Source organism: Colletotrichum spaethianum (genome assembly GCF_022836535.1).
Source record: "Colletotrichum spaethianum MAFF 239500 DNA, contig35, whole genome shotgun sequence".
NCBI lineage: Eukaryota > Fungi > Ascomycota > Sordariomycetes > Glomerellales > Glomerellaceae > Colletotrichum > Colletotrichum spaethianum.
This window is the reverse complement of record NW_026054805.1, coordinates 264,097-287,732: the sequence shown is the minus strand read 5'-3', so window position 1 is coordinate 287,732 and position 23,636 is coordinate 264,097. Positions and strand designations below refer to the sequence as shown.

The window sequence follows — 23,636 nt, the reverse complement described above, 5'->3', positions numbered from 1 at the left end:
CTAGGTATAGAATAGTATTAACTAAAAGATAAAAAGTAATAATAAGGATTTAAACTAGGGATATAAGGTTATCTAATAACTTAGTAGTTTAGGCTTAAGATTTAAGGTAATTCTAAGATATTTCTAGGTCTAATTAAACGTTTCTTTTTCTAGATAACCTTATCCCTAAGTTTATTAATAAATATAATAAAAGTTCTAAATTAATAAACTTTTTATAAAAAGAAATATATATAAAATATTATAGAAATAATAATATAATATAAATATTAATAATAAAAAATAAAAAAATATAATAGTAAACTTAATTAGGCTTATTATATTATATTAGTATACTATATATCCTTTATTAAGTTCTTAGGTTAGATATTAATTATAAGTTTAAATAATAACTTTTAATATTTTAGTTCTTTATAGAGTATATTATTTTCTTTTTTAAGGTATAGCTATTAAAGCCTTAATTATATCTATATAATGTCTTTATCCTAATCAGGGCTAAGAGCTATATCTAATTCTTAAAGTTTATCTTAGTAGTCCTAGGCTAGGAAAAAGAGGGTTATTTTGTTTTTAAGCTTGGCTTTAGTTTACATAGGATCCTCTGATTCCTAGAAACTAGTGTTATTCTTAATATATCTTTTAAAACGTTTTTTAATATATATAGCCTTTATAATAAGGTTACTAGTAAATATCTCTAAGTAATATAATACTAAGTTCTTAGACATAGAGTAAACTTATAAAAGGCCTTATTAATAATATATAAGTTTTTTAGCTTTTAATTTATTAATTATACGTTTTTTATTAAAAATAAGAACTAAATCGCTAAACTAAAGCTTCTTTAATTATATTATATATTAATAGTATATATTATAGTAATTTATAGATTTTTATCTTATAAAAACTATATTCTTAGTTATAGTCTTTTTATTAATTTTAAGTTATTTAAAAAAATATATTTTAGTAGTAAATTCTTAATTAAAGTTATAAACTTATCCTTAGTTTAATACTCTCTAAATTAAAATAGATTTTTTAATAAGTGTAATTACTTTATATCTTATAGTTAAAAAGAAAGGTATATAGCCTATTAATATATAAACTATCGTTTAGTCTATAAATAACATAATAGGCACAATTTTCCCCTAATCTCTTTTTTTTCTATTTAACTAAGTCAAAATAGTATACATAATAGGTTTATAGCCTTATTTATTAACCTTATTTACTTTTAAGTTATATACTAATATAACCGTTTTTTTAATACTATACTTTTTATTTAAGTAATCTATAGTCCTTTTATTTTCTAGTCTACTATTAATAATTATTTTTCTATAAATACTATAGTAACAAAAAAAGTCTTCCTAGATAAAGTTAGTAACCTAATCAAAGGTAATAGTCCTTACCCTCCTTACTTCAAGCTAACCCATCATATTACAACATCCCTCAATCAATACCCAGGAACTAATCCACTAGACATCAATAGATATCTTTATAAACAGTAATTCCCCTAAAACTATACCAATATACTAGTTGTCTATCCAGGTTAATCAAGCCTTCTAATAAGCTAAGTATAATATAAACTAGGCCTATACCCTTTAATATATATCTTTTTAAATATAGAATATAAAAAGCTAATAAAATATTATATTATATCCTTAGTATTTTAATTTAATATATATATTCTTAATCAGGTTCTCTTAAATCTTTAGGTCATTAATAAGGCGTCTAGAAATCAAATATCTCTTTATTAGTTAATAATATAAATAGCTATTTTAAATAAGATAACACTAAGCCTTTATTTTAAATTTCTTAAAAGTATATAGTAATATTTTATCTAAATATAATAATATCTTTAAATAAAAGATAATTTATTTTATTTAGTTAGTCTAATATTAATCAAGGTAAAGCTATACTTTAAAGAGTTAATATAAGTAAAAAGTTTTTAAAATACTAGATTTAGATCCTTTAAATAATTTATATAGTTAAATAAAATAAAAGTTAGTATTAATAAAATCTTTAACTTAATTAAAGCTTTTATATTTTTTAATATTAGATAACCTTAATGCTTTTTATAATAGTATATTTATTATTATATTTTTTATTCTTAGTATATATTTAATATTAAAGTTAAAAAGATATATCTAAGTAATCTATTTAGTAATTAAAGTACTAAGAAGATTATAAGACCTTTTATTAAGCTAAGTAACTAGGACTTATATATTAGTTTTTAACAAAAATCTAATACTATAGATATAGTTTTAAAGCTTCTTTAATGTTATTAAAACCACTCTTAATTCCAGTTTCTTAAAGTTATATTTTAACTTAGTACTTCTCTAAATACTACTTTCATATTTTACTATAACCTTCTAGGTATTAATTATTTAATTTAGTATTATACCTTAACTTTATAAACTTATATTTATATTAATAACTACTAATTTAGCTTTTAGGCTATAAGATAATAAAATGATTATAAAAGAAGTTATTAGTTTAGACTTAAAAGTATTTATAGCGTTAACCTAATTAGGCCTTTAAGTAAACGTAGTATTCTTTTTAAAGAATTTCTAGAAAAGCAAAATAATCTTTAAGTATCTGTTAACCTATAATCTATAAAACCTAGTTATTTCTATAAATAACTTAACTTTATTAATATTTTTGTATTCTTTCTATTCCTTAATCTTAATAATATTTATTTAATTAAAGTAATAACCTTTAGAACTATAAATATAATTAATAATAATAGCTGTTCTTTAAAGCTATTATAATTTCTTGCTAGCTATTATATAGCTTATTAACTTAATATTAAAGAGTACTATATTAATATAATAAATATATTTATAAATATAGCGTTAAATACTAGCCCAATTAGAAAGCTCTTTATTATTATATATAGTTATAAGCCTTTTAATAATAATATTATTAAAAAAAGCTTAGTAATAATATAATATAAGGTTATAAAGTATTTAGGTAATAACTCTTATAAACTATACTATAGAATTAGTATTACCTTATAGTAAGGTATATATATATAGAAGTCTAAGAGGAGTAGTAAATATTATTAAATCTTTGTTTTTTTTAGCTAAAGGGACTTAGTTATATCTAAAAAAGAAGTTTAAGAGTAAAAGAATTTAGTATATATTAAAGTCTTTTAAGAAATTCTTTGTTCTTAAAGGAGTAAAAGTATTATAAATTATAACCTTATTTATCTAAGTAACTAAATTAATTAAGTATAAAGAACTATTCTTCTTTTTTATAAAAAACTAAGGGTTTTATATAGCCTTATAACCTTTTTTTAGAATACTTTTATTAATTTATACCTAAATAATATTTATAGCTTATAATTTAAGTACTTTAAGTATTAGAATCCCTTTTTCTTATTAGGCTTTATAAGGTATAGTTTTAATTACTTGTGGAAAGGTAACTTTTAGGTTAAGCACGCTGTTTTTAAAGAAGTCCTAAGTAAGAGCATTTTCGTGGTTCAGAAGGACTTAGAGGAATAAGTCCTTTTTATAGAGTAAAAGATAACCTAGTATATCTATAATAGCTACTAATTTGTTTAGCTTAAGGCATAAATATAGCTTAATACTTAAATACTTAGGCTTAATTAGGCCTTAGAATAGTCTTTTATCAGGTTATATTATCTTTTTAACTTTAACTAGGTTCTTAACTTTCTAAAGGGGATTACTATTAGAGGTTAATCTATTAGATAGTTAGTTATTAACTAAATATATCTTTTTGTCTTTTTCCTTATATATAGTAAATACTTTTATATTCTACTTAGCCTAATTAAACTAAGAATAATATTTTATTAGATTTACCTTATAGTTATATAGTTACTCTAGGGGTAAAAGTGTTCTCTTTTTATTAATCATGTTAAAGTACTTAACTATCTGCTTTCTAATTCTCTTTACTTTAACTTTTCTAATAGTTACTAATAACTAGTTAAGGTAAACCTTAAGATAGTAGGCCTAATTAAAATAATTAGTATTAATATAAGGCGGGTTAGGCTTTCTAATGTAGCAAGAACATCCCTTATTATTATACCTTTTAACCTTTACTATAGTCTTATAGATGTCCTCTATAGCTAAGATAAAGAGTATAGTTAATACTATTTTCACTAGATAATCTGATTCTTTTTCAGATAACTAGATTACTTCTTTATTATCCTCTTATAGCTTATATCCAGGAATTTTAAGCTTTTTAGTAATAGTCCTAGTACTATTACTAAAGTCTAGTTTTCCTAGTCTTAATACAGCTTAGTCTAATCAAAAAAATAATCCTTAAAAGCTCTTATATAGTTATTTTAGTTTAGTAAATAATCTAGGAACTTCTTAGAATTACTAAACTTCAGAAATATAACTAGGATATAAAGATAAATTTATTTTATTATTAGTATTAGTATAATTATATTAGAGCTATATATATAATTAATCTATATATAGAACCTAAAAAGTAATCTTAAAAGAAGTAATTTATTTATCCTTTTATTATTAATAATAAATATACTAGTTAAAAAATAGTAGCCTTTAACCTAAATAAATATAATAGCTACTTTATTAAAGGATATATATTTTAAATTAAGATTAAAAGCATTTATTCTAAGTAATATAATTATAAGCTTAATAGTATACTTATTTATATATAATTTTAAAATAATATTAATTTATAAACTATTATTAATAATACCTTTAATTAAGTCATTCTAATTAAAACAAAAACTATTAACTTAAACGTTAATTACAAAGTAAGGTATTATAAAGTATAGAATAATAAACTTAATAGTAGTTAAGTTAAGTATCTTAATAAGTTTAACCTTAGTAGTTCTACTTATAAGGTTTAGAATATCTCTATTATATCTATTAATTACTTTATAGGCTTTTAATCTTTTATATAGTTTTACTTCCCTAATTAGGTTAAAAGAAGCCTCTAGGTAGATATCTAAATACCTATTACTATCTAGTATCTAGTATATTATTACTATTATATCCTGGTTAAACTAAGGCTAGATTTAAAGTATAACTTTAAAAGGAATAGTAATATTCCCTCTAAATTTCTTAATAATAGCTTAAGTAGATATAACTTAGTTTATTATCTTTAACTAATTTAGGATAAAACTCTTTTTAGTAGCTTTTTAAGTATATCCTAGGCTATATATAAAGTTAATATGTTTATTTACTAGTATAGTTTAAATAAAAAAAGACCTTGAACTTTCAGGAGTCTAATAGGCCTAATTAAAGTATACTAGACTAATAGGTTATGTTAGTAGAGGAGTCTAGGTATAGGTATCTATGTTTATTTCCTTAGCTTAGAAGCTAATACTAGAAGTACTTCTTTTTTAATATATATTTTTTAAAATAAAGCCTTAGTATACTAAATAAAGCCTTATTTAATTAAGGTAATACAAAATAGGTTATAGTATTATATCTAATAACTTAATAATTATGTTTACTTTTACTTCTTAAGTTAAGAAGACTTTAGTGTATATCTTAAGGGATACTAAGATATATTTAATAAGATTTACTTAGACGTCTTAGGTATATAGTAATAAGTAGTATTATATTTTAGGTTAAAAAAGATGTTTAATACCCTAGTTAATTATATATTTTATTACTTTTATAGCTTTTAGGAATAAGGTATTATTTACTATATAAGTAAGAATAATAACCTAGTTAAGCTAGTAGTTTTTATAAACTTCTTAAATAGTAATATTAAGAACTTTATTTACTTTAACGTTTAATCCTTAAAGTACTTTATACTTATAGATATTATAGTTTAATATAATTAAGTTAGCCTCTTTATCCTTTTTAAGTTATAGGTATATCTAATACCTTCTTTAGTTATATATATTATATTAATACTAATTAAAATAGCTTAGAATAAAACCTAGCTTATTAAAAGAGAATAGTTATTAAGCTAGTAATATATATAGCTATAAAGGACTAGATATAAAGACATTATAACTATATATAACTATAAGTTAACTATTAAAGATAATCTAGGCTTTAAGACTAGCTTTTATAGTAAGTATAAAAGCTATTACTATTTTTAAAAGTTTATTTATAATAGAATTAGTTATAACTTTAATATTTTTAAAAGTAGACTTTTTAAGGAGTATACCTTTAACCTAATTAAGGCTAAAAGGCTACTTTAAGGAATAAAAAACTATAGCTAATAAAGAAAAAGTAAAAGTATTAGAATCTCTATAATAACCCTTATATTTTAACTTTTGTTTTACTTATATAAATATTACTTTCTTAAAAGCACTAAAGTTCCTTCTCTTAAATAGATTAATAGAAAAAAGTCTTATCTATAAGGATATTACTATAATTATATTTTTAAAAAATCATATAATAAAAAGCTTAATTAGCTTTTAAGCACTTATTATAAGCTTCTCTTTAGCCTTTACCTTTTCTTTTATACTCTTAACTTTTTAAAATAAAGTTATAGTTTTTATTAAGTTATTATTCTTAATTAAGTCTTTTTTTATAAAGTTCTTAATATAACAGTTTAGTTAAAGAATAACTTTTTTATTAAGTTATTTATAAGTATTAAAAAAAAACTTATTTAGTTCTTATTAAGTCTCTTTTTTAGCCTTAATCTTTACTATTACTTAGTATTTATTAAATAAGTACTATAATAATACTTTTATTTTCTTTTTATTAGAGTAACTAATAAGCCTAGTTAAGACTTTATATTTATTAAGAAAATTAGTAATATTATAGCTATTAAAAGTAAAGGCCTCTTTAGTGTTTAGTAGTAATATCTTAATAGTTAACTAATATAAGTAATTTATCCCGCCTTAATTAGGCTTAATAAACCTTTAGTCCTTAGTTATACTTATATTAACTATTGTTAATAAGTTTACTATTAAGAGTTACTAAGCCTAGAAGTTTATTATAATAAAGGAGTCTAATACTAGATTAAAGAAAAGGCTTATATCCTTATTAGCCTAATTAGGATTCTTTTTATATTACTAATAGCCTAAGCTTAGGTTTTTACTTTTACTTCTCTTAGTAGTTCTAAAGTTAAGAATCCTAGGACTAGTCTTAGACTTAGTATTTATATTATTATTAAGGCCTTAGTAACTCTAAAAAGCTTTACTAGTAAATAAAACTACTTAATTAATTAAACCTCTAAGCTACTTTATATTAATTATTAATAAGGTTAACTTAAATATATTACTAATATCTTAGTAAACTAATTATAAAAAGTATAAATAATATTAATTACTTTAAATTAATTTTAAAATACTATATATAAAATCTCTTTAAAGTTATTACTTAGCCTAGTCTATTAACCTAATTAGACTTAAAAGTAGTATTTTATATATTCTTATAAAATATTAATTTATTATATCTTTAATTAAGTTTCTAAAAAAAATACTTATTAAGTCTAAGCTAATCCTAAAAGAACATTAAATTTCTATTACTATTAATCTATTAATACTAAAACGTTTAATCTTTATTAATAGTGTAATATTAAACCTAATTAAACTAAAGCTTATATAATAATAAGATTTTAAGAAGTTCTAGGCTTAGTTTATAGTTATAATTATTTTATAATTTATACTAAAAGAGCTTTTTAACTTATTAATTCTAATAAAAGATATTATTCTTATCTTATTATTTTTTTTCTTTTTTTTATGTTTTATAAACTTTTTTTTTTAATTAGGCTTACTTAGTATTTACTTATAAAAAGATTACTTATATAAAAAGTTTATTTAGCTATATTATATTATTATAGCTAGTTATTTATTTCTTTACTTTTTTAAAACATCCTACTTTTCTTAGGTCTTATTTATTATAGTTTCTTAAAGTTAAGCTTACTTCTATATCTAGGACTAAGTCTAATTAAGTTAAAAATATTATTTTTTTATATCTTTTTAATAATATATTTTATTAATTAAAGCTATTTTTAAAGTATTAATATTAGATTTATTATATAATTAAAATAAAATAATAAAAAAATTAGTAGTTTAATTTTATTATAAGGTATTATTAAAACTACATGGGATAAAAGAAGCTAGCAAGTAAGCAATTAACATATAAACCACACTAAATACTAAGGTCCTAGTATTATTATAAGTATACCTAGAGTAACTAATTACCTTAAGTAACTACCTTAACGCCTAGACTATAAGATATTACTCTTTTTAGGTTCTCTTTAGCCTAATTAAGGCTATAAGTAAACTAGAAAAGTATATCCTTTATATCTTATAGTTTATTTAAATTTGCTTTTATTACTAAGTAGTATATATATATATATTGTGATCTTTAGAGGAGAAGGATATTCTCTTAGACCTTAAAGGTCTAGTTAGGCCTAAGGAAATAAAGTAATAGTTACTTATTATACGTCTTATTTTTATATTAAAGTAATAAATTTGTCTATATCTACCTAAGTACTTATTTAAAGATATTAAGCTTATCTATTTACTTAGTGATTAGATGCTGATGCCTTGCTTTTGTGATAGTATTTGACTAGAGTCCCCTTTTGTACTTAGAAGGGTCCTGCTTAGTCACGTCTGATCAGGCCTGTGATTGTGTCTGTAGGCTAATAAAAGGAAAAACAAAAACGCGAAACCCTGCCCCTTTCCAGTACGCTAATCCTGTAGATCATGTGACGTAGCCTTAGTCCTACTTCTAGCCACAGGGTCTACTACAAGGTCCGCTACAGCGTCTAAGTCTCTAGATAGCACTACTATAACAAAAGTATAACAAGTCTACTTACTATAATAAGCTACTTACTAACTATAACTATATATACGTTAACACATATATATAGTAAGTAGCGTATTATAGTAAGTAATACACTTACTTATTATGTAACAGACGCTGACAGTGACGTCGGTCGCAAGGACCCTTTGACTCTACGGCCTAACCAATTGACCCAAAAGATCCGTCAGTGCTTGCACGCGTGCAAGCCCTGCTGTCAACACTGCTTATATGCCCTTGTGACGTACAACCATCTGGCTAAGGGAGTTGTGCTGTTACATATTATACCTTAAAAAGTACTTCTTTAACTATTTTTAAAAAATTAAAATCTTATTTAAACCTAATAGAACCTTATATTTAGCTATTAATAAGAGTTATATATTACTTAAAAATATCCTAAAAACTACTACTTTACCTTAACCCTTATACTTTTACTTTTAGCCTTAGGTAAGAAAATTATATAAGAATAAAAGTAATAAAATAATAATAATTTCTAATACATTTTTTACTAGTATATAACTCTTATTAATAGCTAAATACTAAGTTTTATTAATTTTAAATAATATTTCAAATAAGATTTTAACTTTTTAAAAATAGTTAAAAAAAAGTACTTTTTAAGGTATAATAAGTAAACACGCCGCTTACTATAATACGCTACTCGCTATACGTGTAGTTACGTTATATCTTATATATTATTAAGTTAAAAATATTTAATTAATTAAGTTAATAACTTATTTAAGAAAAATAAAATTGTTTAGTTATTTTTATTAGTTTTAATTATATTTCTTATTATAATAGTTATTTAATGTATTAATTTTAAATTATTATTTTTAAGACATATAAATAAAAATAACCTTTTATATAAAAACTTTAGGTCTTTTTAAATAGCTGTAATTATAAAAAGAATACAACTTTTATTTAAAGTAAAACTTATAGTTATATATAAAGTAAAGTTAATAGGAAAAGGAAAGGTGTAGAAGAAAGAAGAAGTAGGCGACTCACTATGCATGTACGTTAGAGCTTAATTAACTTATATAAAAAGTAGAAAGGTAAAGAAAAGTGATCTGCTCACTATGTTGATTCGCTTGCTATACATATACGTTATATGAAGACCTGTAACTTATATTCAAAGACTACGTAGAGGCTTGTCGTCGCTCACGGCCGCTAATAAGATAAACACCTGCTCGCACCTCTAGCAGTGGGTCTGCCGATGGCTCTACACCGTCTACTCTTGGAACAGGATCGAATATAATGTTCTTCTGCTCTGCAGCATCATTGTCCACAAGCTCCGTTAGAGACAGCTGTCCCAGTTCAAGAACTTGTCTCTCCTCAGGCCAGTGGACAGTGTTGTCGTCAGTCACATCACCATCCTCGGCCACCTGCACTAGGAGCTTGAATTCGATGGGACCATGGCGTAAAACTTCCGAGACGCCGTCGAAGAGGAAGCGTGGAGATTTGCTCCTAACCTCGCCGCCCTCCAGGTACATCTCACCGCGTACTGGCACCCAGCGATAGCGGACAAAAGTCCCAGTACCGTCCGCAGCAATCAGCTTGAAAGCGTTGACGCTGTAGTATGTCTCCCGTCCAAAACTAGCCGGGAAAGGTTTCGGCGCCTGCACAAAGGCAAGCGCTGCTGGGTGAGAAGCAACGTAGTCAGCCACGTCACCATTGGCGACGCTTTGGAAGAAGGCAAGCGCCTCCTCGCCATTCGGAGCAGGGAAGAACGGCGTCGAGTGCGCAACAATATCGGTGTGGACACGAAGAGGAGAGTCTGCGAGTTGAAAGCGCACGGCTAGGCCACGTGGGTTGCCGTTGGGATCGGTGTCTGGGAGATTGGGTATACCCGTAGAGCTGGAGAAGCGAGCGATGGCCGGCGTCTCGGGGTTTGTAAAATGTTGAGCCCGTGAAAGTCGAGCAGCTGTGTCCGTGGGCCTAAATACACCTCTGAGCAGGACACCCTTCGCATGTGCTGAGAATATTAACCATTGGCTTGTACTTTTAGTTCCCATAAGATGTACAGATCCCTATTTACCTGGTCTGAATCCCGGATGTGGTCCGAAGATGTTGTGTAGCACGTCGACAAGACCTTGGGAGGTCTCAACAACTTTGTTGTCAGTCGGCAGAGGCATGGTAGGCGATGATTTTTTGTAAAGCACCAGACGAACCAGGAGGTTTACTATTCTGGCGAACTTACAAGGCCAAGATCTGAATTATCGATCTCCTGTCTGTTTTATATACGCTACGCTACATGGATCCTCCTTACGAGGGAACCACTAGTTATGATGGCACAAGCACCTAATTGCCAGCCTGCATGGTCCAGCAGAGACACATGGTTCTTACTAAGGACATCAACAATCCTGGCCTCGGGACGATATGATGATAGGTACTTCGTCCAATCCGATGACGGTAAAAGTAATCTTACCGTAAGCCCGCATGGTGCGTGTAAACGCCAATGACGGTCAGTGGACGGGAAGCCTCCGTCTGACTGCGCCTTACTTCAAAAGCAAGCAGTGCTTGTCATCGTTTGTTGGGTTGATCCGTGGTTAATGATGGCCACCGCGCAGCCAGAGACCAGCCTCCAGGTGTTGCTCAATGACCCGACATATGCGCGGCCCTTTGTCAGCACCCAGCCACTTGTTACGTGTAACAGTAGTACCTTGCCTATTCTGACATTGGAGCTTTCCCAATCGGTCCAAAAGCAGCAAGGAAGACGAACTAGTAAAGAATATGGCCATCAGATTATAGTTTGTCTAAACTAAACTAGAGGTGCCCTTAAAATGCAAACGCCACCAACTTCGTTCATCATTTGAGTCGATGCCGTCTCAATAGCATCAACCTTTCGTATCTACAATGGAGGCGCCTCGGGATCCTCCATACACTGATCAACCCGCATGAGTTGCTTGTTTGTCTTTTTGGCCATCTGAATGAACTGTCTCAGGTACTTGACTGTGCTGGGATACAAGTAGTGCATAACGACAAGGCTACCCCCCTTGTCCAGGTCGCGCTGGAAAGCCTCCAACTGCTTCTCGGGTGTGGAGGAAGTAGCCCAAAGCCAGTCTTCGACGTCAATGTTCCAATTGACTATATAGGCGTCGCTGTTGCCTGTGGTAGAAACAAGCTGCTGACGCATACGGGCGCCCTCGTTGCCAAAAGGCGGCCGGAAGTACTTGGTTTTGAGACCACTAAACATGTCTGACACGGCGTCAATGTCCTGCTTATACTCCCAAGCAATTGCTTCATTGTTGGGAAGACCCTCCATCCTGGGATGAGTATAGCTGTGGAGAGCCATCTGATGGCCCTGTGTCATCATGTCCTGGTAGATGTTGCTCAAATTCGTGCTAGGGTCTCTAAGAGGCGCGCCAACAGTGAAGAAGGTGACCTTGATGTTCTCAGATCTGATGACCTCCATGACCTCCTGAGCGTAGGTTGGGTCGCCGTCGTCGATGGCAAACGCAATCGAGTTGGGACGCTTGCAAGCGAAGACGAGATTGCCAGAAGGCAACTTACTCGGGATGTAGACACCACTCGGCACAGATGAGACGATCTCAATCTTGGTCAGGGTAACAGCCTCGTTCGTGTAGAATCCTTTGAAGGCCAGGCCGACCGCACGTGTGCGCACAATGTTGAAGTGTGACATGGGAATGTAGATGTTGTTGCCGGTAGCATAACGGGCCGCCTCGAGCGAGTCCCAAGTCTCGGGGAAAGGTGCGATGGCGTCGTTACACTGTGAGTTGTGTTGTTGCATGGCGATGGTGAATTTGTTGCTCCCCGAGTATGCAATGTGCAAGTAGGAACCATCATAGCTGGTCATGTCGGCACAGCTGTTCTCGAACTGACTGTAGTAGCTGAAGTCGGCATCTGGCGCCTTAATGGTCACCTTGCCCTTAACCCATGTGACTGCAGCTTCGTTGTCGCCGCCATGCCATTGTCCGAGAGAATTCTGGTCCTTGGCTGAAAAGTCATCGATAAGCTTGGCTGCCGCTGTGCCCTTGGGCGCGGCAACAGTCGATACGGGGACAGCGCTTGACGGCAGCGTCTTGATGACGTACTCGGATGGTGTGTTGCCGCAATAAAAGGCCATAGGACCGAACTGTACAGGTCCGGAAAGCGTGGTGAATAAGATGGAGGACACCTTGGACAGGTCAATCGTCGTAAACTTGGAGAAGGGTAGGTTATACAGCTTTTCGGTGCCGTCGAACGTCCAGCCAAGCTCGCTGGTAGTATGTAGGCTGAAGCTCGTATCCTCGCCGCTGCACGTTGTTGCTGACGCCAACTGAACTCCAAATGTTGTTCCTTTGTTGGCCTTGATGCGGAAGGAAATGCCGCCGTACCCCTTAGCCTGGACGTTTGTGCACGCAGTCTTACTGTAGAAGTAAGAGTCCTTGCTACTGGGAGTCAGTTTGACCCTATTACTGCTAACCTCAATCTTGCTCATCGAACCATCATCGCTACTTGGCTGGAGCATGGCGTTGTAAAAGAGGAAGGTCAACCGCGACTGAGACTCCCAATCATCAATGAGGAGGTTACTGCAACTCGATGAAGCTGGTGATGATTGAGCAGTGGCCGAGCCGGACATAGTCAATGAGCGACTACTGCTGTTGGGGAGGGACGATGTCCTGGAAGAGGCGGTGGTGCTTGACGAGCTTGAAGTGGTGCTGCCTCTTGAGGTCAAAGACGTGGTTGAACTTGAAGAGGAGGAGCTGCTGCGCGAGGCCGATGAAGACGTACTGAATGTTCGGGAGGATGATTGGGAAGAACTAGTAGACGTGCTAGAGACAGAACTTGACAGCGCGCTGGACACTCTGTTCATTGAGCTGGCAGAGGTACTGCGAGACGTCAAGGTAGATGAGATACTCGGCGACCTTGCCAATGTAGTGGAGGATGAGCTCGCACTTGATGGCGTGCCGGCAGCACGCACTGTCGAGGACGTTGAAGACGCCGAGGCTGGAACAGGCTGAGAAGCCGAAAGAGAGCTTTTTATGGATGCGGTTGATGAGATTGGTAGTGGGGATGAGGTGGTGCCCTCATTGCAAGTGAGTTGGATGTTGCTGAACTGGTAGCCGGAGAACTGGGAGTAGGTGGACCAAACAAAGCCAGTGATGCCGTCCAAATTGGCGTCGGGAAACGAAGACAGGGCGATGCTGACAGTCTGCGTCGAACCCGTCAGGCCAGAGATAACAACCCATTGGCTTTTGTACTCCTTATCCGTACAAGCCTGCTTGGTCTGGATCTCTACCATGAAGGAGGCATCCTTGGGTCCTTTTACAGTTAAAGACAATGCCTTGTAACCTTGAGTGGCTGCTCGATAACAATCAAGAGTCTCGTAAAAGTACGAAGAACTGTCCGGCTTGGGAGTGAAGGAAAGTACTCCGTTGGCGAGGACGATGCTCGACATGGAGTTGTCGTCACTAGTCCATGAACTCAAGCTGTTCAGACCGGAGGGGGTTTGTCTCGAAAAGTCGTCAATCAAGAGATTAGAACATGCTGCGTATGTAGCTCCTGTAAGGCCAAGAAGGCCAAGCAAAGTGTTGGTTAAAGCCATGATGGCGGTGTGTTGCCAGGTTATAAGTTTAGAAAGAATGGCCTCCTCAAGGTGAGAAGAAAACGAAAGACTGCGCGCCAGATGGCAATGATGAGATGAGGATGAAAGCAAGTCTTCATTCAAGAGGGTAGGGAACGAGATACAAGAGATATATATTCGAGGAGGCACCGGGGACCCCTACCCCGGCCCTACCTAACTGGTGGCGCCGAGGGCCCGTACCGCGTAAACTCGTGAAAGTCAAGAGCGTGGGCGACATTGCAACTCTACGAAGCCACTTTCTCGCCTGATGGCAAAACCATCAACAGGTTAAGCCGTTGTTCGCTGACTCTCGGACGCTGGACCGTGTTGGGTGGGCCCATGGCCGGACGGGGAGCCCTAGGGCCATGGGATGAAGGACAAAGCATGGTGGCCCGATCTGCCACTCGACAGGCCAAGAAGATACTAGAGGCAGCTCGCGAGCTAGGCATGGGCTGTCGTTCCCTCAGGTGAAAAGGATCGTGGAGATGACCGCCCTGCCAAGTGAAGGCGGGTACCGAGAAAGAGCATCGTTGAAACGAGGCGTTGGGGCTTCCAGGGCCCAATACTTGGGTGTGGCGCCTCTGATGGTAACCATAATTGCATTGTATTAGATGAAACTCGTACAAAGGGTTGGTGATGATCTGTTTGAGAGAGAGACAGACAGGTGGGTGGGGTTCTCGGAGGAGGTTTTTGTTCTTTGTCGAGTCCAGTCGTTGAAGAGTCTGACTGATACAAAAAAAAAACCGGTTCTGGAATAGAGGGGAAAACGTGAAAGTAACGGGCAAGGTCGACAAAGCCTCGAGATTATGAGCCAGTGCGGGACAAAACGAGACAAAACGAAACCTGACAAAGCTTCTGGTCGCCACCTAGACACAATCCTCTGAAACGGTCTGCCAGTAGCACTATTCTGAAGCATGAAGGCTTAATTAAGTCATCGGCTGATGGTGTCAACGATTCAATGAATTGATGCAGCCCTGGTCGCCAATAAGTGGGAGTGGATGAAATGGCTACACGTTCGCTAACACATGACACGATGCAATCCACTTGGTTGACACACCCATCGACAACTAGTCAACGGGGAAGAGATGTTGACCAACGTATCCGATCTTCTCCATCATTCCTCGACATCCTTCGTCTTTCTACCAAGGGGAAAGAGGGGAGAGCGAGAGCCAAGAAATATTCAAAAGACGAGATTGAAATCATGGGTTGACTGTTGGAGCAGGCTCGGCACCATGTCTTGGAGTTAGTTCGCCAGACCAATGTGGGAGGCGTTCACAAAAATAAACATGAAGGAACAAATGTCGCTAACATTTTGCCAGTGTTGCCAGATGAGGACTCGGGCCGGCTAGCCTTGACCAACAACGATACTCGATGCAACTGACGGAAGCTGCAAATGCCACGATCTTGGCGCTGGCGGGCCCTTGGCAGTACTGCTCGTTTCTTTGAACCTCGTACTGCACTCCTCCTCTCGGCGCATTCTCAATCTTGGCGCATCTGGGACCGACTTGCGAATGGAAACTCAAGAGCCTGTGTCTCTCCAGCCTCGGTTCATCGCCTAGGCCAACGAAGGACCCAGCAACGCCTGAGCCAGGAAACCCACAGTGATCACTCAGCGGCTCGCCTTGGCGTACACGACTGGCCTGCGGTCTGACACTACAGTCAGTCCCTGCAATCAGAGTTTGTTCTGCGGGTAGGATCACGATAGACAACTTGGCGGGGTTCCAAGCATCAAGGGTAGCAAACCAACTCGCCTACCTGAAGCTGCACGCATTGAAAGACCTAATGGGTTGCGATCGGCGGTCTCCCAGCGACCCCAGCAATGGCTTCTGTGGGCTGCGTTAGCTCGAAGCAAGAAATATCGCAGTGCTTTGCATTGACCCGGGCGGTCACTATGGGCGTTCTCGCATTTTTCTGCCTCCATCATGCGCTTAGGGTCAAATCCAATCTGGGCGTGATATATCGAGTCGAAACATGATGATCTGAATGGTCAAGCTCGACACGAAAGATCCGGGCAGTGGGAGTATCAGCCAATGAAGAAATCAGTGATGGGAAGACCTATTCAAGCAGTCGAATACCGAACGGCGGTGGCTAAAGAGAGCCAGTCAAGACTTCAAGCCCAGCACAGCTAGTTTAAGACGAAAGTGACGATGCCGGTAATGACGACGAAGACGTTGCTGACTGCTCACGTCTTTCCTCCCTCCCCATTTCCGGCTATCGATTGGCCATGTCGTTCAACACGGTCGGTACTACATGGCTCTCTCCCTAAGCGGAAAGACGATACTGACGAGCGTCTGACTTTGCTGTGACTGGGAGATTAAATCAGGGGCCGAGGGGCTTTCAAGATGCCACAATGTCAGAGACCCGAGAGTTGGTTGTCGAGCCAAACGAGATCAGTGCGAGGAACTTGTAGGTGTCGATGTTTCGAGGGACGGGCCCGGGAGCGGCGGGCGTGCAGAGTGCACAAGCCTACGGATAAAGTCGTGGTATGGATGGCCATGCAAGCCCCCGGGCATTGCGATTGGTAGAGCCATTGTCCGGCCCGAGCGGCGTGGTGCGGTACAGTGGTACTGCACAGGATCCGCGATAGATGGTTGCCTTAGCTCCGAGCTCGGACCGGGTAATGGCTTCACGCTGTGTTATCTACCTATTACCATGACGTCCCCACGCTGCTGCAGTGACGAGCGTGAACCGAGCTACCTTGGCCTTCGTCTATCACGCTTTCAATATACGACAACGACGGCCAGTAGGTGAACTTTTGCAGTTGAGGTTTCGAGCTTGACCGGCCTACGTAAATGAACTCGCCGGAGACAGCTACAAAAACAACAGGGCAACTGGATACGTCAGGACATGACGAGCTGTCAATCTCCCAGTATGCCGTTACACCATAGTCATGCATGCCACCACGTTACCGGTCCTTTCATTGCACGTGCAGCCATCCAGACTTATTGTTCAATTGCGGGTAAGAAGCTGGGTTTCGTTTCGACCTTCCGGAAACGGCAGCCGCCAGCGCTGATGGAACAATGAAACCTAAGGGCAAGTCGGTGGATTCCAAACACTCAAGACCCTCAGGAGCTGAAGGGGAGGAGCAACGGGAGCCGCCGGATACGTCGTCCTCGGGGCTTTGGTCTATGTTGGCTGGGTATGGGCTGGTCAGCCAGTGTATGGTTGGATCGAAATGAGCGCCATGTCGACTTCGACCTTGAGTCGACCCTTTCGGGCCTCAGATCCCCCCGTCCTCCTCATTAAACCAAAGACAGTTGTCGCACTCGAACGTCACGAATGACGACCGACGAGTCTAACCCGTTCAAGCAACGGCGGCCGCGGCCGGACAGGAAATTGTTAATATGGGTGGTTGGGCGAAGAAAGACCATCTCCTCAAAGTTTGACTGGAAAATCTCAACGCATTTTCCTGTCACTACGAAACGAATGGGCGAGGCGAGAGGTGGGAGAGAGAGGTAATGGGAGCAAATACTAGTCTGGGAGAGAAACGAACGGAGATGGAAGGGTGTGGGTGAGGCCATATGACCCCAATGCGACCACCTTCTCAGGCTGAGCTGGCAGTGCACCAACAATAAGGTGACATCCCATAGGCTGTGTGTGAGGCAAGTCAGGACCGTCAGGTACATTTGAAGTAAGGTAGGCATGGCTCAGGAGCGGCCAGCTGACAGCCTAACAATGGCCCAGAGCAGAGGAGTGCATGGATTTGGATGCTAGCATCGTCATCAGCAAGCACACGCGCCCGCGTAGGCCAGGGAGGAAGCCTGGAGAGGAAGCCTTCCCAACTTGAGTGCTGCGGACCGTAATAGTGTACATCAAAGAGATGCGCGGCACATGCATGACATCAATCAACAGCAGCGACACGATTGGCTACTGCTGACCCCAAGTACCTCAAGTACCTCAGGTCCATCATGGGGGCTGATGGTGAGGGATGGTACCTCTGTGCCGGTGCTCCGTGCTCAGCTGCGCCTCATTCCGAAAGGGGCTCAGGCTGTGTGGCAGCTGCGCGCAGCTGGGCCCGCCGGATCGCGGATGACATCGGCATACATAGTAACTGGATGGTTGGAATCCTGGCGTTCACGCCCCTCATGAGCCATCGCTGATTGGAGCAGCCTGGATGATGCTACCCATAGCATGAGGAATTGAAGCAGAACATCTGCGGCACCCAACCTGCACTTGCTGTTTTGTCCATTGCCAAGGGACCTGATGACGCAGCCACCCCTCCCCCTTTGCCTTTGCCACGCCCCGAGCTTTATCATCATTCGTATCAGCACCTATCGGGCCCCTTATCACCCGCCTGCATTGAGCCGAGACGACGCGCCCGAGACGATACGCTCCGCACCCCCCCCCCCCCAGGCGGACTTGCTACACGCTGTAGTAGATTTGGATCACACCTCCATCCCCCTCGGGGTTGACGACACAGACGCAGAGATAAGGAAGCAGCCAACGTCGTCACTTCCTTTCGTCCCGTCTCATCTGGAGTCGAGCTCAGCTGTCTCCAAAGTTGGCACATGGGCTGCCCGTCTGCCTTTCCGACCTTGTTTCCAGGTTTCTCCGTAGAGTTCCCGTCCCGTCCAGTCTAGTTTATAAACGGTTCAACCACCTTGAGGTATAATAACATCACATCCACAGCCCCGCGCCCTTGTCCTTGGGCCTGACTCTCTGCTCCCCTCTCATCAACCTGTTTACCCAACAACACGAGAACGAAACCTCTACCATCGCACCCTCTAGTAACTTGCTCACTTCGTCTCTGGCTCTATACTCGGGTCTTGTCCATTTCTATACCTGCGCCTCTTGGAGCAATATCCAGGATCCCTTCTTAACCCCGTCCGTTGTTGCCGTCATCCTCGGTAACCCAGCCCTTTGACTTGTCCGGTGACTCACCCGGCCACTTCCGTCCCGACAGTGATTACCTCACCTCACCTATCAACTCTCACATCGCCTTACCTTTTGGCCTCGTCTTAGCCCCCGCCTTCCAGACACGGGCATCGAAGCGGGCATAACTCAGCAGGCTTCCTTCCATCTATTACTCTATATCTATCCAACTTTCATCCGCCTTTCAACCTCCGCCTCCAACGAAACAACTTGCCGCACCCCTTCTACAAACTCTACACGTGACAGGCATCGCAGCGACTCAGACACCATCAATCGACGCCGAGTTCGAACATCACACAGCTTCCTAGGCTGTAGACATCAAATATCGTGCTTTACTCGCAGCGACGCACCCGGAAGCGGCGCCGCCATTTTGAATCCTAAGACCACCCCAACTTACCTGTCTTGTCTACAAGCAGCCGACGTAATGGCCGCCGCGATTGAGTCTCAGGCCCAGTTCGAGCGGGACCTCCGAAGCGCACACCAAGAATATAAAAGGACCAAGGATTCGCAGTCCAAGTGGTCAAACGGTGCCCGTCCTCTGGCAGGCTGTCGTCTTGACTGGACCACCCTGGAGGCTGTCGGTGGAACCGAGCAGCAGCGAGCCAAGACGCGTCCCAGGGGAAAGAACAGTGAAACGTACGTTTGTTATACTAGTACCCATGTCGCGCATTCGCATGACTTGTTCTGACCCACGAGATGCAGCTCCCACTACAGGAAGACACAGCACAACGTAACCAAGTTCCGATCACACTGGGAGCTTCCACAAGGCCGCTTGCACTCGGCAGCACGAGCTAGAGAACAGATCAAGGACCCGCTCAGTCGATCAGTCATGGAGATGGCACCCTCTCAAGACGGATGGAAAAACCTTGCCGCCTCGGAGGATTGGAAGTACAGCTTTGATAGGATCGAAAGTCCCAACCGGCCGCTGACGCTTGACGTCTTCGTCAAGACGACGGGACGTGAAACGGAGCGCATGGTGGAGAAGGAGTACGAGATACTCAATGAGAACGGCCAGATCCTCAAGGGCCGCAAGGCGCGTCAGAACCTGCGTCAGGATGGCACTCGCGTCTCCGAGGATGATGGTTTCCAACTGGTCTGATCCCGCCAACAATTCGCCTAAGTGCTTGTATGAGATGATACTTGAATGATTGGCTTGTTGCTTGGCGGATTATGCTTGCCCTGGCGTTTGGAATTGAGCATGGCACGCAAGGCGACTATAGGGTTTCAATGGTTTTGCGATGTGCCGGACTTGGTGGCATGGGATGGCGTTGGGTTAAGGAGGACAGCAGCATCGTGTACGAAGGAACGACCATGGTGATCCCTAATATAGGTAAATAGAACTCGCTCAACGAGACAACCTAGTCAGATGGCTTCGCATCTCTATTCCCATTCTGACAGAGTGCCAGTCCTAGGCTGACTGCAGCATACTCAACCTAATTAAAGGACTCCTTGACAATGGCAAGAAGTGATTTCTGAGTTGAAGTCAAGATATGCCCAGACGATTAATACGGAGTGGCATGTTCAGAGGAGGATCTCTCTAGAGAGTGGCCGTGATTCGTCAGCTCGGAGTCGGATTCGGTCCTGACTAACAAGGGGCCGGTGATCCTTCCAGGCAGCCTCGAACCGAAAGCGGCTAGAGACGTTCATTAAATAAGCATCTCATTTCTCCTACTGGACCTTACTGGGTCTCCTGTGTCTCGTCACTAACGCAGTGTTGTCCGGCGTTGCCTGTGTTCGGCTATCGCTGGGTGCAAGTGCAAGGGGCGCTCTATTAACACCCAAGTTGCCCGACTCCAGCAGCGCCGCGGGGCCGGACAGAATGGTGGTGCCTAGAGCAAGCCCCAAGGTCCTTTTTATAGTGAGGCGAAGGGTAGGTAGGTATTCGGAGTGGCTCCCTTCGCTGGTTTCTGCCTTACATGAGGCTAGCTTTCTTTGCTTTCGTTGGCGTATTACATAGGGTAGATACCATGCAGCACATGTTTCTATTCCTGACAATCTTGGACCCAATATCTAGATAAAATTTCTTTTTCCCTCTTCTTCTGCTTCTTCCTCCTGGCCCATCTTGACTCTTCACCACTCTCCTCCCAGTCGCTCGCTGCAGCGGTCTCTCACATTGGACGATCATCTGTGTCCGTCTGATCATAATTGCTCAACTGGGTGACACACAGTACTCTACCACGGCCATAAACGGTGCCTGCGATGGTTGGAGCAATAAACAACATAGTTCCGCCGCGGCTGCAGTCTCAGTCACTACCGGAGCTTTCGGCGGACTCCCCGGGCCCGTCGGAGTTGCCGGCCGACCTGCCGCCGTTGCCGCTGCCACCTTTGACAACGACGACGACGCCGCCGCCGCCGGCTCCTCCGCCAACAGCCAATGTAACTCACACGGCGGGGCCCCTCTCTCTGGTGACCGAGAAGACGTTGCTTGCAAGTCGTACCAGCAGTCACGGTGTGACGGCCAACGGCGCAAGCCCACCGCAACCACCACCATATTCGAGCCCCTCCAATGACTCGCAGATGTCCATCTCGCATGGTTCGCAGGGCCTCTCCGGGACGACACCAGCGCCTCCCTGCTACACAGGCCTGCCCAGGCTGGATTATAGGCTTTATTCGCCGCCTCATTTCACCCTGTCACCGGACTGCACTACCCTGTCCTCCAAGGCAGAGCATCTGACGGCAAGCGCCAGCGCCCTCGTTTCTCTCATCAAGGCGCAGGCCAGTGTCCCACCTAAACCACTAATACATATCAAAGGAAACCGCGGGCGCACCGTCGACTTTGACTTCAAACTGAACCTTATGAGTTTGTTAGTGTCCGACGACGCGAGCAGACGCATGGATTACATCCGATGCGTTGCGCCTGGCGAGTTGGCGTTCCGGGGCGGCGCCAAGCCCGATGTCTTCCCCGAGGTAGGGGAGAGGGAGCTCGAAGAGTGGTGCCGCCGCTTCATCGAGGACCCGGCGCCGGTAAAAGGCTTCGGTAAGCGCCTGGATGTCGCAAGTTCGTGGCGATGATTATAGCTAATATTGGGACTCCATGCCCACAGCGCTTGAACGGGTCGTTGCCAACATGGACACGCTCTACATCGAGGGTCAGATTCGCAGCTTGATCGCGTCAACACAATACAAGGGGCAAATCAACATCTCGTTTCCCGTTACGCATGCTAAGGTCAAAGTCAAGAGCGCCGAGAAGCCAAGCAAACTGTACCTGGGCATGAAGAACCTCTTCTCAAGCAAACACAAATACGAGGTGGTACAGTCAGTGTGGCCGTTTGCGTCGGCAAGAAACGGCGAGGATGGACGGAGGTGCATGGTGCAGAGTGAGGAGGTCTGGTGGAGAGTAAGTTCCCATGCCGAGCCGAGTATTGTTCATCTCAACGATACTCTGCCTACCTTTTGAACAATCCTTCTAATTCGTGTTGTTCATCGCAGGAGTGGCGAGATTCGATCAAGTACGCCATGACGCTGAAGAGACAGAATGGGGCGTACGTGACGAACGAGGACAAGCTGGAGGCTTTGATGGAGGGCAAGGGCAAGGGCGTAACATCCATCGACTGGGGTGGGCCCGACGTTGACGAGCACGGCCCGTGATGTCGTTCCAGGCTGATTATGTGTTTCTTGCTGGGCTCGTTGGGGAGAAGGGTGCTGGAAAAGGATAGGATGATACCCAAAGAGTGGTGAGTTGGCCGTGAGCATGTTAGAAGCATCATCTTGTTACAGGTACGCGCGTACGATACACCTGTGGTTGGAGACTGACGCAGATGAATTAGTTTGCTTAGGTGCTTTAGGGTTAATTGGAGGTTGGTTTACCAGAGAGCTGGAAAGATTGGCCAATCGCTTCATACCCTTGACCAAGTCCAAGGTTGTACAGATGCTTGTTCCGGTTCTTGTCTTGAACTTACTATTACAAGGTAGACACTGTAAATTATCGCGCCTATCAATGATGTGCAGATGGTGCCCCTAACGGCCGAGGCAAGGTGCATGAGTAAGCACGCACCTTCCAATGGTTCTTGGGTCCAGCGACAGTGCTTTCTGTTTGGGATGGCGTACAATATAGTGCTACCATGCGGTATGCACCTACTGTCAAGTAGCAGTCATTGCACGAAGGGGAGCAGGCTGTGCAGTACAAGCCACTCAACTCCACCAGTGTTGGCCCCAGAGTCGAAAGAAGATCATGTTATGGGACTTCTACGCTTTAGGGGTCTCTAGTATTTCCTAGGTAATTTTATCCACTTTCCAGTACGCAACGGCTGGCGGTTGAGAAAAATATGATGTTACAGCGTGCCACTATTTTGTGTGGTACCTTGCTTCGGGTACGTAAAGTGAGTCACTCGGCGACTTGGAAGGGGTAACGTTTGTAGCCACCGCCAACTACTACACAGTAAAGCGCGAACGCTTCCCCCAGGCCCAATCCCAGTACTTTCGTAGAGGTAAAAGGCCCCGTGAGTCACTGCCATTTCTTTGGATACTTTAGACACTGGCCTAAACGCTTAAGCCAAGGTCCCAAA

At 40.0% G+C, this 23,636-nt stretch overlaps 5 protein-coding genes across 5 annotated transcripts; 2 read left to right on the top strand and 3 right to left on the bottom strand.

Annotated features, from left to right (window-relative positions):
* Positions 1–9,832: 9,832 nt before the first annotated feature.
* ColSpa_10423 (catalase-related peroxidase) lies at positions 9,833–10,828 on the bottom strand (the record flags this gene model as incomplete). Its single annotated transcript, XM_049276635.1, has 2 exons — positions 9,833–10,668; positions 10,732–10,828. 2 exons carry the CDS (start codon positions 10,826–10,828, stop codon positions 9,833–9,835), a joined length of 933 nt encoding a protein of 310 aa, XP_049132592.1.
* Positions 10,829–11,544: 716 nt separating this feature from the next.
* ColSpa_10422 (chitin deacetylase ARB_04768) lies at positions 11,545–13,275 on the bottom strand (the record flags this gene model as incomplete). The annotated part of the gene is made up of 1 exon (XM_049276634.1): positions 11,545–13,275. One exon carries the CDS (start codon positions 13,273–13,275, stop codon positions 11,545–11,547), a length of 1,731 nt encoding a protein of 576 aa, XP_049132591.1.
* Positions 13,276–13,288: 13 nt separating this feature from the next.
* ColSpa_10421 (uncharacterized protein) lies at positions 13,289–14,241 on the bottom strand (the record flags this gene model as incomplete). The annotated part of the gene is made up of 3 exons (XM_049276633.1): positions 13,289–13,456; positions 13,487–13,591; positions 13,618–14,241. The coding sequence occupies 3 exons, from the start codon at positions 14,239–14,241 to the stop codon at positions 13,289–13,291; spliced, it is 897 nt and encodes a 298-aa protein (XP_049132590.1).
* Positions 14,242–19,555: 5,314 nt separating this feature from the next.
* On the top strand, positions 19,556–20,230 carry ColSpa_10420 (uncharacterized protein; the record flags this gene model as incomplete). The annotated part of the gene is made up of 2 exons (XM_049276632.1): positions 19,556–19,767; positions 19,834–20,230. The coding sequence occupies 2 exons, from the start codon at positions 19,556–19,558 to the stop codon at positions 20,228–20,230; spliced, it is 609 nt and encodes a 202-aa protein (XP_049132589.1).
* A 1,100-nt stretch (positions 20,231–21,330) lies between these two features.
* Positions 21,331–22,719, top strand: ColSpa_10419 (uncharacterized protein; the record flags this gene model as incomplete). Its single annotated transcript, XM_049276631.1, has 3 exons — positions 21,331–22,108; positions 22,176–22,468; positions 22,561–22,719. 3 exons carry the CDS (start codon positions 21,331–21,333, stop codon positions 22,717–22,719), a joined length of 1,230 nt encoding a protein of 409 aa, XP_049132588.1.
* Positions 22,720–23,636: the final 917 nt, after the last annotated feature.